The sequence below is a fragment of the Bombus vosnesenskii genome, unplaced genomic scaffold, assembly GCF_011952255.1.
Source record: "Bombus vosnesenskii isolate JDL3184/JDL3185 unplaced genomic scaffold, Bvos_JDL3184-5_v1.1 scf7180000013788, whole genome shotgun sequence".
Classification (NCBI taxonomy): Eukaryota; Metazoa; Arthropoda; class Insecta; order Hymenoptera; family Apidae; genus Bombus; species Bombus vosnesenskii.
Window position 1 is genome coordinate 157,209 of NW_022883218.1, and position 17,887 is coordinate 175,095.

General features: G+C 34.0%; 1 protein-coding gene across 7 annotated transcripts; it reads right to left on the reverse strand.

The window, feature by feature from the left end:
• Nucleotides 1-3,773: 3,773 nt before the first annotated feature.
• LOC117238954 (histidine decarboxylase) lies at nt 3,774-16,784 on the reverse strand. Of its 7 annotated transcripts, XM_033504171.1 has the most exons (18): nt 12,749-12,959; nt 12,168-12,238; nt 10,785-11,071; nt 9,823-10,080; nt 9,396-9,539; nt 8,657-8,723; nt 8,117-8,279; nt 7,357-7,427; nt 7,150-7,169; nt 6,959-7,057; nt 6,363-6,583; nt 6,083-6,192; nt 5,383-5,391; nt 5,082-5,252; nt 4,946-4,968; nt 4,755-4,863; nt 3,925-4,278; nt 3,774-3,893 (listed from the first exon to the last, which is right to left on the reverse strand). In XM_033504171.1, the coding sequence occupies exons 2-17, from the start codon at nt 12,193-12,195 to the stop codon at nt 3,938-3,940; spliced, it is 2,121 nt and encodes a 706-aa protein (XP_033360062.1). In that variant the 5' UTR covers nt 12,196-12,238; nt 12,749-12,959; the 3' UTR covers nt 3,774-3,893; nt 3,925-3,937. The 7 variants fall into 7 exon arrangements, with proteins under 7 accessions (XP_033360062.1, XP_033360061.1, XP_033360058.1 ...); XM_033504170.1 differs by lacking the exon at nt 5,383-5,391 and having other exon boundaries at nt 4,946-5,022; XM_033504167.1 differs by lacking the exon at nt 12,749-12,959 and having other exon boundaries at nt 4,946-5,022; nt 12,168-12,195.
• Between the last annotated feature and the right edge of the window lie 1,103 nt (nt 16,785-17,887).

Sequence of the window (17,887 nt, forward strand, 5' to 3'; positions counted from 1 at the left end):
ACCGAATTAATTAAAAAGCACAACGTGGGCCTTCAGCTTCGATCGTGCCACGCCAGTTACGCGCATCAGCGGCGTCTCGAGCGCTTCCAGGCTTCCGGAATTAATGTTCGATCGCGATCGATCGATTAGGCGACACGCAACGAGGAACTCGATCGACGAAAGCGACGTTGAACTCGCTCGAGAATACTCGTGAATCGAGCAGCTTTACGATCACGCAGTTTGTAAATCTTTTTCAGGGTATGGCTGGCACGGCCAAGTTGAACGCGCATGTCCTCACAGAGAGGCTTCCGGTGTGAAGCCTCTTGCCAAACAAGCTTCGGTGCTTGCGAGTGAAAGCGAGCTAACCGGTGTTTCTCTGGCAAGCCATGCGGCTCGTGTCGCGTCATTTGTTCATTGTCGCACGCGCGGCTGCGAGGTTATTTTTTCGAATCTTTTTGTTCTCGCGTTTTTCTTCTGTCTGCCCCTTTTCGTTCCAGTTTGTCATTGCGCGACCGATCCGATCAATGTTTGCTGATTACACCGCAACTCGCCAAAGGTCGAAGAGTAATTCGATTGATCTTATTAAGATTATTGTCAAGAACTCATGTACCTCTATATTTTTGGTAAGAAAAGTTTGAGATATCGAATTCTTATGTATGTAGTTTTTTTTCATAGATCGATTTCATCGAAGGTTTTATATGTAAAGAATGCGAGAGTATGTTTGATAAATGCAGCAGACAGGAGATAGGAGCTGCAATGACAACACTAACATCAGCATGTAACACGAAGCGGATCTACATTTTTAAGTTTGGCCTCGCAGCTGGAAAGAATCCACATAACGTTACCGATACAAATAATCATGCGAAGTAATGGCGAATGCGCTCAGGCGAATCTTAAACAGCTCGATCGAACACGAAGTGGATCCGACGTGCTACATTTCGATCGAATCAACGGAATCTTTAACCGACTTACTTTGTCAAGTATTAAACGATGATATTAGATAAACTTCTAACGCAAATTTTAACGATGTTTCAGAACTTCGGACGTCAGAGATTCATGTTCGTCTTGATCGAGGCTGTTTCAGTTTCGAAATAGAAAAACAAAAAAAAAAAAAAAAAATGAAAGAGGAAAGAAAGACACAGAATCGATACTTTCTTTGCTCGCCTATTTACACGAAAGCTCATATCTAAGTGCTTGCATAACAAAGAGATTATTATCGATGTACACTTTTGTCTCTGTTAAAGATCGATGTTTACGATTGCGCCGAGATGTCAACCTATGTATCGATATCCTCTAACACTTTTGTCTCGATGTTGATGAACATTGGGCATAAACTGAATGATGTATGATGATTATATATTTTACGATGCAAGTATCAAGAACCCCCCTCTGTTTCTACGTGTATCGATGTGTATCGATTTGAATGATCGTTGCCCCGAGATGTTCATTTATTCTGACTTCTTGATTCTTCGTTGGTGTCAGTTACGTTGATTTTAAAACGATTGATAGAGTATATACGATGGCATGAGGCGATGTTTGGATAGCAAAGTAGCGTTCTCAATTATACTTTAGCACGTGATTTCGTTGTTCCCCATTTAGCTCCATGAGGACATTATTTTCTTTCAACTTCGTCGATCGTTGCCTTAGCGTCATATATTTCATATGATTTCACGATATTGTTAATACGAACGACGTGTTCGAAGTGAAGAGATAAATATCTAGCTCGTAAGAAAATAAAATAGAGTATCAGGTGCTTTGTAGCTTCGTTTAATTATCGTATCGAATTTGCGTTATGAAACTATAATTAATATTAATCAGTCAATATTATTAACAGACGTTAACGAACAATGTTTTACGTAGATATATAATTAATGATTAACCATTGCCTTGTATGCTTTCTTATCAGAGAATTTAACATTTATGCATTCCAAAGATTCACTATATTATTTATTATATATTATTGGTATAGACCTTTACGAAAAGCGAAAGTAAAAATCGCTGGTGATAGAGTGAAATAATTTTTCTTCATGCACATATCGTTGCCTCCGCAGAGTAATCACGTCTCGATAATGATGAAAAATTATCGTGTGCTGACATTGAGTAGTTGAACGCTGTTTAACGTTCAGCGTGATAGTAAAATGTCCAACGATACGTAATATTTAGCCGGTAAGTTCAGCGTGTCTTCTCAAAAGAGAGAGAAAGAGAGAGAGCAGTTAACGAAGAATTATTTGCTCTAGAGTTTGTTAACTTTGTTAATTTTTTATCAGACTAGTACGATAGTGGCATCGGACCGCGGAATAGCATTAAGCTAGTGCTTAGCTATAATCGAGATATATGACCATTGAAAACGCGGTCAGTATTTTAAAATCATGTAGTGTTAAGAAACGCATACTTTCGTACAAATAGTATGAATAAACGGATATGGCGATATATAGCATTTATTGGGGAAGGAAAGGAAAAGTTGAAGAAAAAATTGGAAACATTGCTAAAGAATTCGACCGTTATCGATTCTTTTTAACTGAAATACATCCTGACCAATATGGGATCTGTGGTATTAAATCTCGATGTAATCCAACGCATGAAGAGATCATAGAGAGACGTATAACGTAGATATTTTCATGAATCTTTCATACAAATCCGGACACATAATGTTATTTATCAATGCGAGCTCTTGAAAGGCTGAAAGAGGTATTTAAAAAAATGGTGCGGTATATAAGATTGTTCCAGTAGTAGTTAAAGATGAGACGGTATATGATTGTTATAAACCAGAGTTATTGGACAGAAATTGTTTAGAATTGAAGACAAGCAAAACCATGACAGATGGTTGTAAGGGCATATTGCAATTTAATGATTGTTAAGCCGATTAGAGATGGTGTGTGGAGACACAGATTCTACGAGTACGTTATGCCCTCGAGATTTAATTGTTAGCGCGATATGTAACAGAGTATCAGGTGCGATACTTTCTTAACATATCTCAATGAAAATATACATTTATGTGTACATATATTCTTCCTCTTCTCTTTATGTCGTTTGAAAAAAAAAAAAAGGAAACCGTGTTAATATATAATATCGAAGCGATATTTTCGTCATCTAAATCATTATTAACGATGAGAGAATTATAAAAGTACGGAACTGTTAAAAAGAATTATCATTCACAATAGGCCGAATTGTGTTTGAGATATGTTTTTCCAGAGATTGGAAAACAAAACATAACCGTGGCCTAGATTGGTCAGATCCGTCATCGTTGTATTCAAATTCGCAATAAAATTTTTATGTCATTGGATTTGGTTTTTGAAATGTTTTGTTAGATCCTATTCCCTGCTCTTTTTCCAGATCAGAAACATTGGATCAGAATTGTTCTGTTAGAATTTACAACAAAATTTATGCCGTTAAATTTTCTTTTCACGTTGTTTCCTCGTTCCTTTTTCGAATTGGTTATTGCAGTATACAGTACACGATATTTGCTTCAATTTTGCGTTTCAATGTTTAGCAGAAATTCATGGTAAATAATGATATTCCAATCCCATCAAACATAATATATCATACATAACACAGAATATATCCACCGTTAAAAATACTATGAACAATCCCAAGAATTTAATAAATTTTCACACATCCGTTTCTCTGATTTAAAATATACTCTGACTTGCTCAAGACAAAAATTCTATCATTCTTACAACTTTGTCGAGAGAAAATAAACCATAGTATTATAATATCCTTAAAATATTCCTAGTATAATATTCTAAATATTCTTAAAAGAAACGGGATAGGGAAGTTAATTAAATAGAGGGTAATTTTTAGACGGTAAATTCAGATTTAATATCGTAGCTGATTATGTACTTTCTCTTCAACAATTTGTCGCGAGCCCTGCGAGGCACCACGCTTAAATCTGAACAACATAGAATCCATCGACGACATCGAAGGAGTACACACAGTCGGGAACTGTCACAATATAACTCTATTCCTTCTTCATGCAATGGCCACATTTTCTGCATACAGCTGCGTTCCCCACGCTGCCTTCGTTTCCTTCATCAGAATTCTCATTGTGGCCCTGCATAGATGACAAATCGCCGCTATATGGACGATGACCGATCGCAGCTATTGTTTCACTTCTCGGCAGATTACTTTCGGCAGACATTATGGACGTTAGAGTGTTCGAGCAGTCTTGAGAACCGATCTTTACCGAGCCATTCACAACGTAATTTGGGCGAGTATTAGAAATTTGTCTTCTTAACGATTTGTCTATGTTTCCGGAAACATCCGCCTCTTGTTGGTTGGTTGAACATTCACCAGGATCATCTGGTTATATAAAATAGGAAAATTAGTGGTGTATAAAGTTTGAATCTTCGAAGCTTTAAAGTTCGATCGATCTTGAAGGCAGCGTTTTTTAGAATTCATATCATATAAAACCCTAGCTTTCGAAACTTTAAGTTTCAGTTCTCTTTCGACTCAGTAAGGGAATTAACAATAATTTTATGCTGTATTTTATTTACCTTCTGCAAAGAAGAACTATAGACTTAAAATCATTGATTGATTCAACCCATTCATTTCTTTTCGTAATTAAATTACCAACTTTTGAAAATGATTTTAGCTTATTTAGGACATTTCGAAATTATATGTCGATTTATCTTTTTGGTTTGTACTCGATATTCCGCATGTTCTTCAGATAACGAATATTAAAATATTCTTGGAATATCTTGGAATCATTCGTCATATGCAATTAAGAATTCTAATTCGAGTTTAATATTATTGTTGTTATTACTAATATTACTTGCCATTTTTGGATTGATTAGCGTCAGAGATTTCACTAGTTCCAAAATCTTCGTCCTCTTGCAATGGCAATTCCGACGCCATTTCTCTAGCTGGACGACAGCTAACGTATCCCTAAAATATGTAGCAATGGAAATATAAAAATATGCATCGGTAATTTTAAAACATTGTAGAAGGTAATTTATATTACGCTTACCTGTACGAGATCCATGCGGGAATCTAAAGAGAATTGTTTTCCTGACATCAATATTCCTCGAATCCGGCGCCGCATAGCTTAAAATTAAGATATACTTTGCTTTTTCCTACTTTATTCGTTGTAATTTTTTATTTACCTGGACTATCTCTAGCTTCGAGTCGTAGTTGACCAAACGCTTTCGTGCATTCTTCGAATACATCCGCAGTATCGTATATTGCAGCGAAGCTGCCATTCACAATTTTTGGTGACATTGGAGAATTAGCCAACAACAAACTTGAACCAAAATTTTCATTCTTCTCTCGAGTGTCTGAAAATTAAAAGTCCCATTTATTACTTACTCCAATTATCCCAGTAACTTTGATATTAACTTTAATATCTTTAAAGGATAAAAGCAGAATAAAAAATATAAAATCACAAGTATTGATAACTCGTCTTACCTGAGCTTTCTGCATTCCAAAAATTATAGACATGCATTCGTATAAAAAAAGGAGAAAGAAAATCAAAACCAAGTGATTAGAAATAAAACTGTTTCTTATTATTTGGTGTAATTAAAAATACAAATTATTTGGTGTAATTTTGAGCAAAAAAGTATTGGCATATAAACAATGAAAATGAAACTCTAATAACGCTACATAAATAACATTCGCTACATAAATAATTAAAAAAAAAGGTCACAAGGAAAGAATCATCTTGAATCTTTACAAATGATCAATCCTGTTGTATATGTATATTTATGTATAATATGATATACTGTTTAATATCCAATACTAACTGTATACGTTAATAATGTTAATCGTATACTTCAGTAATAATTCCATACACCACCCGTTTCATAAACATTTAATGGGCTAGTAAAAATTTATTCTAGTAATACTTTTTCATTTAGTAAACTTAAGATCTCTTTCTGTATAAAACTGGAATGATTTGAATTTTTACGAACAGAAAGAAAAAAAGAAAGCACGAAACTCCATCTATTTAGAAAATCTGAAACAGAATGTTTAATAAAGAACAAGCTTACGCTCGATGAGTGCTTGAGCGGCATACAAAATTTGCAAGCAATGTTTACCTCAATACTTTAAAAATTGCACGAGATTGTTTGTATAAAGTCAGTCGATCTACCGTTCGTTTCTGCGTTACCTGCAAGTGGAACTTTCGCTCGTACAGGAGAAGTTGTGGTATCTCCTAAAATTTCGTTTGCTGTATTTCGTATCTCGGCCCAGTCTCTTAAGATATCTTCATTGGTGGTGCTAAAATTATAATCAAAGCTCAACAAATCTTTAGTCAGAATTATTTTTTAAAAAACAACGTTTTCCAACATTTCGATAATTTGTCGATTCGCAGAATTTTTTACGAAACTCATTTTCTAAGAATCATTACCTGCCACGAAACAATGAATTTCTAATAAATGTTGACTTACTTAGTCGAAGTGACCGTAAATCGAATCACGTATTTTCCATGCAAAGCAGCTGGTACGCAATGAACACGGCCCCTCGAATTCATCTTTTTCAATAAACGTTCTGTTAAATTATTTTCTCCACGAAGACGAAACACTACAAGTCCTAGATGCCTTGTTGCTGGAATTTCGAAGCGCGCGTCTGCTAAAACGAGTGCTTCAAATTTTTGTGCCAGTCTAACGCCCTGAAATTCGTATTAGAGCAAAATTATAGAGAAATAAATTTAACTCTAAACATTGCCTACGTAACAGAATGCATTTGTAATAAAATCCTGCGATGCAACTTCGTTGACCAATATTATTAAAGAACATAACATAAGTTAATATCCATAATCACTTGAAGTTAGAACATTGTCTTTTAGAGGTAATAGTGATCTGTGACTAGTTATATAAGAAATATGAAATATATTTTTTATATAATTATTAATAACGATACTGAATAATTTTTTTACGCAAAAGCACAATTATCTAAGGATTTATGCGAAGAAAGATTGCAGAAACATTTTTGTATATTGTACACGCAGCTTTTTAACACATAAGAAGTATGATGTAATAGAAACCTCGCGAATATGCTTCTGAAGACCGGTGATTCCGTAATTTCTAATGACGAACCACAATTTCAGCGCTCTGAATCTCTTTGACAATGGGATTTGCCAGTGCTAAAATTATAAACAAAGAATAACGCATGAATGTCGTGAATTAATTTCATCGGTAAAACTAACAGTATTTATAGAATATATTGATTACTTACCATGTAATCGATAGCAAGCCCTGCAAATAAATAAGATAAATAAGATAAAATAATAAATAAGATAAAATATAAAATATAAAATATAAAATAAAAAATAAGATAAAATAAATAATAAATAAGATATTTTGTTTAATCGAATATTTTAATCGACTGAATTGAAGAGGTTATATTAAACGTGATACAAAAGTTGTGTAGCTGCATCGTTACCTGAGTTTTCATGCTTCAAATACAACGGATCCACGTTAAAGGTTCTGTGCAATGCTTGGCTACTTTTCACCCTAAAAGAGTTATTCCCAATTAATTTTTACAACCAATACACATCTTTGATTTATAGTTTCTCTACGAATTATATATTTCCTCAGAATTTTATTTATTTCAATTGGTCGCGATACAGCATATAAACATCACTTATTATATCGCAATTCATTTGAACGATTCGGATTACTAATATTTAATCGGGCAGGTTTACATATTTGTCGTTATTGAATTTTAATTGAATATACCTACTATCGAATATAACTATAATAAAAGAAACTTTACAAGAAATATTCCGGCAAAAGGATTGTTTTAATTGTGAAATACATTCAACCACGAGCAAGTTTTATAAAGCATTAAATTCTTGGCAGCAATTTTTCCTCGCACTATCAACTTTAACAGGCTTTCAAATATCAATCTTAAAGGTTGTGATTTATGCCGGGTTAATCGAACGAGTCGACGGAAATTGCAGGAAGAATGAAAAAACTCATTCTGCATCCGCTGTTCAATCTATAAGCCATGAGAAAAGAGACAAAAGCCAATAATCATTCGGGGTTATGAATTTATCGGATCTATAATGATTTGCAGATTTACAAATTTCCTTTCTTATGTGCTTCTTTAAATTTGATGTTCATTTTTTTTTACTTCTATTAAGAACAGTGAACGAATAATTGTCATCGAAGTAAAATTCAGATGTTTGTATATAACTCACCACATAGCGGTGCAATCAAAATGCACCATGAGCCATTTACTAGGATTAAATGCAATGGAATCGGCATATTCTATTCCTTGAAGCCAGCCGCGAAATTCAGGGCACACGAATGCACTGCCTGCGTAAGCTGCATCCACGTGCAACCAGAGTCCATTCTGTTCACCTACAATGAACCTAAATGTTGATGATTCGAATCGAACAGGGTTTAAATCACGAATGAAAATTAATTCACGATTTTACAGTTTCGGAGCGTTTAATTTATGAATTAAACTGATCGAGATTATATTATAATAATAATTAACTTACTTTCGTAGGTGAACATTTAATTTATATACTTGAAGACTATAGAAAAAAGTATGAATTTATTATGTTATTATCGTTTATAGAGAATCATTTTAAAATTCAATACGTTCTCAACCAATCTCGTATTACCAGAATTATCTGTCTATTTAATTTTGAAATAAAACACTATGTATCTTTCTAATGTGTATCGCACGAACGTTTAGTAACTTCATTTTTCACTCGATTTAGTTTACTTACACACAAGACCAACTTCTTTGAGATTATCGAAAGCACAGGCACCCGTTGTACCCAAAGTAGCGCAAACCTTGATAATGAAAAAAACACGTTAAACAAATTTGACTTTTAAATCGATTTATAATGTAATATAGATTTTTATTTTATGTAGTTCTAAAAATCAGTTTATCGATGAAGCTTATTACGAGTTTTAGTATCTTCTGAAATTTCCTTTTTGAATAGCTACAGCGTCGTAATAGAATCTACTTTCCCGTACATTGGGTTTACTGTATTGAAAAATGAAAGACTGTTTTATGTCGATGTCCTTAGGGACCAACTAGGAGAGATACAATCCGCCTTGCTACGTCATGTCCACCTCATTCTCCAACTACTAACAAATCTGGCAAGCTTAATTGACGTCTCGATTATTTTCTACTGCAGTATCATTATTCACCTTCATAATGTTAATTGGAAACAAAGAGAACAAATATTTTCTCGTGAATCGCTTCTCGGTTTAATACGATATTATATAATATCCTTAGGTTTTCCACTGTTAGCCTATTATATATATATATATATATATATATATATATATGTTTTCTTAAAGAATATCACGCTGAACTACTTAGATTGAAGGAATCTCTAATTAAAATTATGTTCAAGTTGCTTGAAATAGATGTGTCAAAGATAGATATTTATTTCGAACCAAATTTTTATTTTTAACACCGAAATACTTTTCGTAAACACGAGCAACGATACTTACAAAAAAGGGAAGTAATCCCGCAGCTCTGTCGTGCGTTATTGCTTCGAGCAAAGCCTCTCCTCTCATACTCAGCTCATTGTCAGATTCGATGTACTTCATTCGAACTAATCCTATTAATCCAGCTTTTTCTACACTGGAATGAGCCTATATGACATTTACATCACAGAAAGTAAGATTTCTTTTACATCACGTCTTCAAATATTTAAAAGGCGACGATGACAGAATAACGTACAATGAAAGTAGAATGATGTTCAGTGATTAAAAAAAAAAAAAAATAAAAAGAATGGGACATAGATAAATACGTAATAATTATGAAATGGAAACCATTTGGGTTATAAGAATAAATTCACAAGAGAGTAAAGATATTCAAAGTACTCTTAGGAAAATAAGTTCGTGTTAGGAAAAGATTTAAAACGAAAGTACGTACCTGGTCGGAGCAATACGCGACAAGACGCGAATTAATCTCAGCAGGCAAACGATCCGGTTCATTTTGTTGCACGTCTCTAATTGCTCGGGTTCTCGCTGCGAGTAAGCAAACGAGAGTGGCTTCGGATGCGGTTGTTTGTATCACGCCACCACCTCCGGATCCTCCAGGACAATGTAAGAATTTATCTGGCAGGCCAATCATTTTCCCGAGCCAGTTCATTACGATTGTCTCGAGTTCTGTACACGCAGGACTCGAAGCCTTTTAAAGTAGGCGAACATAAAATACATTTTACAAAACACACTTTTTAAAGTACGCAAATAAATTTCACGATTGGGAAAATGGAAATTTTGTACCTTGTATAGTTATATCATAATATATTGGAGTATGTTTATAATAATATATTCAGCTAAATTTCCAAACTTCTCGTATCGAAAGTGTTCAATTTGACATTTAAATTATTTGTAATTATTATTTATAGGAAGTTTTAATAGACGTATAGACGACTAAAATATATTACGACTATATATAATATATATTACGACTCAATTATTTTTTTAACACACGCGTGAGATTCTAAAGAACACTGCGTTCATAGATAACGTCAAGTTTCACAGGTACGAAACTAAATACAAGATCTTTTAGCAAGAACTGACAATGGGAGCTCATATTAACAGTACCAGACAAAACGTCGAATTTCAATACGGTAACTTCCGAACTTGGCTTGTGAGAAAGCTACTAATCCGAAACGAAGTTCATTATATACAGCCATCATGGAAGATCTTAATATAATCGATTTCAATGCTCTCTTTCCAGTACTTAACTCGTACTATTGAAAAGTGTTTCTAATATAATATCGTTAAATACATCACACATGACAGAAGTTTTAAGCCGAACAAGAGAAAGCATAATAAACTAAACCATTTCACTCTACACGTGTGCGATATTCACATTATTGTTCTTACCCAAGTAAATCCAAGACAATTGATTGCGTCGGCCAGCATATCGGCTAGCAGACTTGCAGGTGAATTAAGAGCTGGAAAATAGGCGTGCATATGTGGACTCTGCCAATGCGTTACTCCTGGCATGATGCACCTTTCGATGTCCGCGAATATATCCTCCCAAGGTTCGCCATTCACAGGTGCGGATGTAGGCAAAACGTTCCTCAGGTAACCGGGAGAAACCGCCGGGTAAACGCGTCGAGATCGAATATTTTCCAGATAATCGGCAATGTAATCCACCATTTCTTTTCCTAACAATCGCGATGAGGTCGATATAAAAATTGCTTTTTCAATATAAATTTATGGATTCAATGAAGTATCATTAGCGCGATATAGTTTGGTATTCTTTCCTGCTTTTTTGGATTTACATTAAATTTCAAGATTATATTCCTAAGATTTTTAGTTACTTGTTCGATGGATTTTAAACTTTTGTTACGTTTCAAAGCGTTTTGTTACATTGCGAAAGTTCGACGACAACTGCCTCTTGGGAAAATCAATTATTAAGCCCCGGTGGAAATCTCTAAACCGATTATCTTTAGTTTTCTTTATTTAGGGGACTCGATCTTAAGTATATTGGGAAAATACTTGTACAGACGAAACCGTTTTCCCGAATAACAGCTCTGTTTCTTTCCCAATTCGCTTCTCTGATGTACATTACGCTTCACGATAGGATTCGATTCGTGTTATTTAACGGTTTCTAAAAGTCGCAGGTCAATCAGGCTCCGACATACAAGCTTTAGCAATTCTTAAACGTTAAACGATTTATATACCGTGTAACTCTCTTCACAAGATAAATTGGCAACACCTTAAATTTGTACAAAATTTAGAATCAAGTTGTGATATAGATTGCTATAAAAGTCAGTTGGCCTTTGAAACAATCAATAGATAACAAGGGAGACGAAGACAGCGAGATCGATTTTTCGTACGAAATTGGATTTAAGGAAAAGGGAAATCTCATACGGATGCTTTGCCTAGGATTCAGAGATTTAGATTGTAAAGGCGGAACCTAGCGTATTGGAAACAGTATCGAATCTATAAAGATCCCATAGACTTACTCTCCCCTACGGTGATTCCTCTTTATTGGTATCGTTTTAATGCTTAGAATCTTATTCGATCGCTCGTTGTAAGTTTCTCGTTTCACGCGTGAGTATTTGATCGTGTGATAAGAGTACGACATGTGCAAATATTCCCAAGAACCATAAATACCTACATGTAACGGTATATAACGGGCTATTATTTTATTACTATCACGTATACGCCACGCAGATTAAAACGAATTAATCAGTAAATACTTGGATATTTACTATTTTACGCACATTAGAATGAAAGTAAATGTTTTTTACTCACCATGCTTGCGGTACTCCTCTAGATTCATATTATCTGCAACCAAATGAATCGACACACTATAATACACAACCCTGTAAAAGTAATGAATACAATAGAATCTTGATTATCCAAATTAATACTAATATACGCAATTCGAATAATCAAATTTCTCAGGTAATTCGAATAACTTTGTTTTCAAATGAGAAAAGATAATTTATTTTTTGAATTATTTCTTAAATACTCATATCGAACACGCAAGAATATTTTTCAATCAAACTGTAACCATTTCTCTCAATTTCAATTCTTGTTTGCCAATCTTTCTTACACAATACCATCTCCAAATCTTTTATCGATCAATGTTCCGATAATTGATCATTAATCGGTGTTCTGATAAACGAGGATGTAATATATAATAGTACGTGAACGAAAGCAAAAGAAAATCACAATACATTTTTCTTTTGTTTTACATGGAATAAGCTATCGAACTATCATCACTATCAAGATTGGAATAAGACTCGAATGGAAACAACACTCAAAGAGCACTAAGGATTTTCACATAAAATATTTTGTTGAGAAAGTAGTACGAGGATCAACTCGCTCACCGTTGATCCTCACAACAGCCAAATCTCAAAATTTCGATGGCACCGTAGCAGGCGCATGTGTCGACGTTTATAATTAATTGTTCACCGTGTTGGATAGTAATATCAGGGAACTTGCCACGCGTTTCGCGGAAGCTTAGCGCAACGGCGCAGCGGATTTGAACGAACGTGCCGAGTAGATACGCTTAGCTGCCCTATGCGTGTTGACCTAGCATCGAATTTTAACGCTACGATAGGTACTCGCAAATGATTTGTACGGATTCATCATCGATCGCTTGTCACATGGGCCCAGAGCTTATTAGGCTAGTGTCACAAGGCCTAGAACTAGATCGTATGCTTTCCTGGATTAAACTATCTGATGACTGACCTTCTCTTCGCATCTTTTCGATCGTGCAATCGTTCTTTTTTCTTTTAAAACAAAATTTCGATTAATTCGCATATTTAATCGAATATTTTTCTTCTGATTACAGTAGTGTTGTGTAGTAATTCAATTAACACTACCAGAACCACTAAATAGATCAAAATGATCAATTTGTAATTTTTTTAGATTTATAGAAAAGATTTTACAGGTTTAGATAACAAAATGATTTAGTAGTTTGAGGATTTCATCGAATTTTTGTAAAATATATAAATGAAAACTTGTTTTTCTTCTTGCATGTTTCACATTTCACGCGTGTTTTTCGTACTAGTATATATTTCGTGTCAATTTGTTTGGTACACTCCTCGCCAAAAAGATAGCCCAGGTGTGCTATCTTTAATTTCTCAGTGACGCGTGTAAAGTTCTTCATCTGTAACGTATAATATCAAAACATTATGAGCTCAGAATATGCGGTTCGTTGAAAATAATTAAAAATATTATGAGATTTAGTGTGTAGAACAAAAAAATTGTTTTATTTTGAGAACGAAATGATAGCACACTCTGTTAATATGTTTAGAAATTGCTCAGTAGTTCATGATCTATCAACGAGTAAAGATTACAGTACAATATTATATAAGTTTGTAAGTATGGGGCGTGGATAAAAATTAAACGAGTCTGAAAAAAAGCAAATTCTTGAACTAAAACAGCAACAGTTGTCAGTAACAAAAATATCGAAAGTAATAAGATGAAGTCATAAAGTAATACACAATTTCTTTGAAAATGTTGAACGTTATGACAAAAAGAAAAGTACTTGTCGGCTGTCATCGTTATCCGATCGTGACAAGCGAGCAATTTCGCGTTTCCAACTCGCAGTTAACACAAACAATTAACGAAGCAAATAATGGAAAAATCTAGTGTTAGTGCCAATGTTTCAAGTGTTCGTCGAGTTCTACTATCCTGCAAAAATATTAAGAGGCCAAAATTGAAAAAGAAACCTTCGTCAACAATGGAACATAAAGTAGAACGTTTACGCTTTGCAAAAGAAAGGGTGCATTGGAAAAAGAAATGGAGAAGGGTACTATTTTCAGACGAAAAAGGATTCAACTTGGATGGTGCTGATGGGTTTCAATATTATTTTCATGACATAAGAAAACAGACAATTTCGGCAATTCGACTACAAATGGGAGGAGGCAGCGTGATAGTTTGAGCCGGCATCGGTTATTTCGGCAAGACAAGTATCAAGTTCATGAATGGGAGAATGTACAGTGTCCGATACATAAATTTAATCAAAGAATAAATAAATAATCATGCAGGACGCATTTTTGGATCTGATTACACCTTTCACCAAGATAATGCATCTGTACACACATCAATATTGGTCCAATCATATTTTAATAAAAATAATATATCTATTTTGCCGTGGCCTGCACGCTCCCTGGACCTTAATATTATTGAAAATTGCTGGGCAGAACTTGTTCACGGCGTATACGCGAATGGAAAGCAATATCGACACGTACAAGAATTAAAAAATGCAATTGTATGTGAATGGGATACGTTAAGTCAAAATTATATCCAGAAACTATATAAATCGATACCAAATCGTACAATGGAAGTAATAGAAAATAAAGAGGGATGTACTCATTATTAAATAAGTACATATGTTTGATAAATAATTATTGTTAGTTACAATTTATGTTGATTATTATTTTCTTATTGTACATGTGCTATCATTTCGTTCTTAAAATAAAACAATTTTTTTTGTTACACATTAAACCTCATAATATTTTTAATTATTTGCAACGAACCGCATATTCTAAGCTCATAATGTTTTGATGTTATACATTGCAGACGAAAAACTTTACACGCGTCATTCAGAAATTAAAGATAGCATACCTGGGTCAGGAGTGGTTTTTGGCGAGGAGTGTACAAGTTCTATATTTTTATCGTTGGTATGGTTCTAATTTAATTGATAAAATCATGTCGCGCGAGCAGACATTAAGGTGTTTCGAGTGAGTTTAAGTCAAGTGGACATATATTACTTAATCTTGTTTTGAGTAACAGGGGATTCCGCTCACGAGTATCATGGAAATCCAGTACTGTTTGTGTTTTCTAAGACGTAGACCGAGAAGTTTGGATGGCAGATTTGGCCGACTGGTCAAGATAGCCAAATTTGCGTGCTTTAAACTTCATATTCATAAACTGTACAGTAGCCGACAATAATTTGAACTGATAATGTGTATGCATATAAATTTTTCTAAATATTTAAATTAGTTCTTTTGTTTTCACTTCACCTTGGCATTGACTCGAATATAATGAAATAATTAAAAAAATTAAGCTCGGCTCTGAATGACAAATATCTTTTAATTTTTCTCCTTAATAAGCAACCGATCGATAGCGCGTCTTTGCGATATTCTTTATTCAGACAGTCGACAATAGCATCACAATTTTATGAGGATTTAGAGAAAGGAACGATCAAGGCGTTATCACCCACCGATTACAAACAAGAAAATAAAAGATCTCGGCCCATCCGGATGCAAAATGGAAAATCGAACATCGGTAGTCACAAGGATCTCGAGCTTGAGCCAGAATGACGCTCGACGATATTAAAAGCTCGTCCTTCCACCGTTTCCGTTTCCGACTTTTGTAATTTCCCGTAGCTTTCAGTATTCGTGCGCGATTCGAAGGATTTATCAGTGATGCCGACTGCTTACGTATGATGCGAGCCACCGGTACTTGATACCGATTCGGAGTTTTTATCACGAACGAAGAATTAATCTGATGAAAACGTGTTCTGACCCTACCGATAACCAACTTGACCAACGAAAACCGTTTCATTAACATACACGGGCCTGATACATTGAATTTATTAGAAACAATTTTAATATTGCGTCCTCAAAACAATTATTTGGATCATTTAATCACAGAAATGTAATTGATGCAATTAAAGAGTGGATTCGTTGGAACATCGATTTAAAAGATAACAACTTATTCTTAATCATATTTAATATTTATTATTCCTGATTATTTCCTGAAAGATAGAGTTGTTAAAATTTTTTAATGTCAATAGGAATTATGAAAAATTATGAGCCAATACTTCAATGAATCACGTGTTATAGAATGCAATCTTCAAACTTCAGAATTCTTTCAAATGATCTTCATCTTTTATATGCGAGAAAAATTTAGGAAAGCACTGGAATAATTTTCGTCGAATGTACAAACTGGAATATGTCATGTTCTTGCACGAATGCATACTTTGACATCTATGTAAGATATCTAATCAATTATTCGTTAAATTCCCTTTGAAATTTTTAAAATATCGAGGAAACATCAGAACTCGAACTAAAATTCGAGTTTGCTTCGAAACTTCTTTTACCTATGAACAGCAATAGCTTACTAAAATTATTTCTGAACATTATCAGAAACTTCTTCAACGCAATGAACATATACAAAATCGAAACTTTAACATTATCACGTAATTTATATAAAAATCCTACCTTTTCTTTGAAGCTTCGACCACGACGAGTAGGAGCAGCAAGATTCAGCACGATCGAAAGGGTTGCGAAAAGATGAACTTTTTGAACTTTGCTAGACAGCAATCACTTTGCAGACGACACGAAAAATGATTTTCCGTACCCCGAAAAATAGATATATTCACGGTTGAGGAGAATCGGTGGAATGCAAGTCGTTCAACAAGTGGCCGCTTTTATACAGAGACGCGCTAAGTACCAGTTGCTTTAGCGCAAGCGTAACCGAAGATCAAGACAGAATGAGGAACAATTTCTGTGACTAAGCTTTGCAATCTTAAGGGACTACCGATAAACGATTTTACGTTTCCACGCACAATCTCGATTAATTCTCTTGAATACTCTTCATTTTCTTCCATTGTAACTTCTCTTCTTTCGTTGCATTTTTTTTTGTGTTTCTAACATCCAGAAAATCTTACTGCTGTTTAATTATAATTGCACTTGCGTTGTGAAATGCTGAGTTTTTAATTATTTTAGTTCACTTAAACTTTCTTGTTCATATTTTTAGCTTTTTAAGTTTTAAGTTCAAGTTTTATAGTTATAAATGTATATAAAATCGCATCAAGAGGGTCATAACTTAGTATAGGGATAGTTTTAAAGACAGACGCGAATTAATGAACTGAATGAAAATATTAGAATCCTTTTACGTAAGTTCCATACCTTATTATGCTAATTTGACATTTTAATATGATATTCTCGCAAAAATGTAATAACTCATGCAAACCTGTGTTTCCTGAAATTGTATTTTTTGAATTACATCATTGTTGTAGCAGCGATATTATATAAAATTTACAATATAGAAATAGGTTTGCTATAAAAGTTCATTGGCAGCATACAACATTATAGTTAATGAAAATCCAATTATGTAATAAAGAACGTATTATGATACGGCAGAAAGAATAGAGAAATTAAAAAGTTTTCTGAAGAAGATCAGTATTTCTTTCTTACTATTACGATGTAGTAAGTATTTCACAAGATCGTGAAAACTCGTGATCAAATTATGTCAATTAATACATTTGCCTACGTATCTGAACATTAGATTCATTAGAACATAAATTCATTTATTTATTTCGTAGAACCATCTGTTATCACAGTTTTGTGTACGCGTATCAAACTCCAAATTATATTTTACGACACTCAAAACATTCAGCTCTTCCATTTTACACGTTCTTCGTTTAATAATGATTGCCTCATTAGTTTTTCAATAAGATAAATACTTGCTGTAAAAAACTATGACTGAAAATAGAGCGATTACCCTTC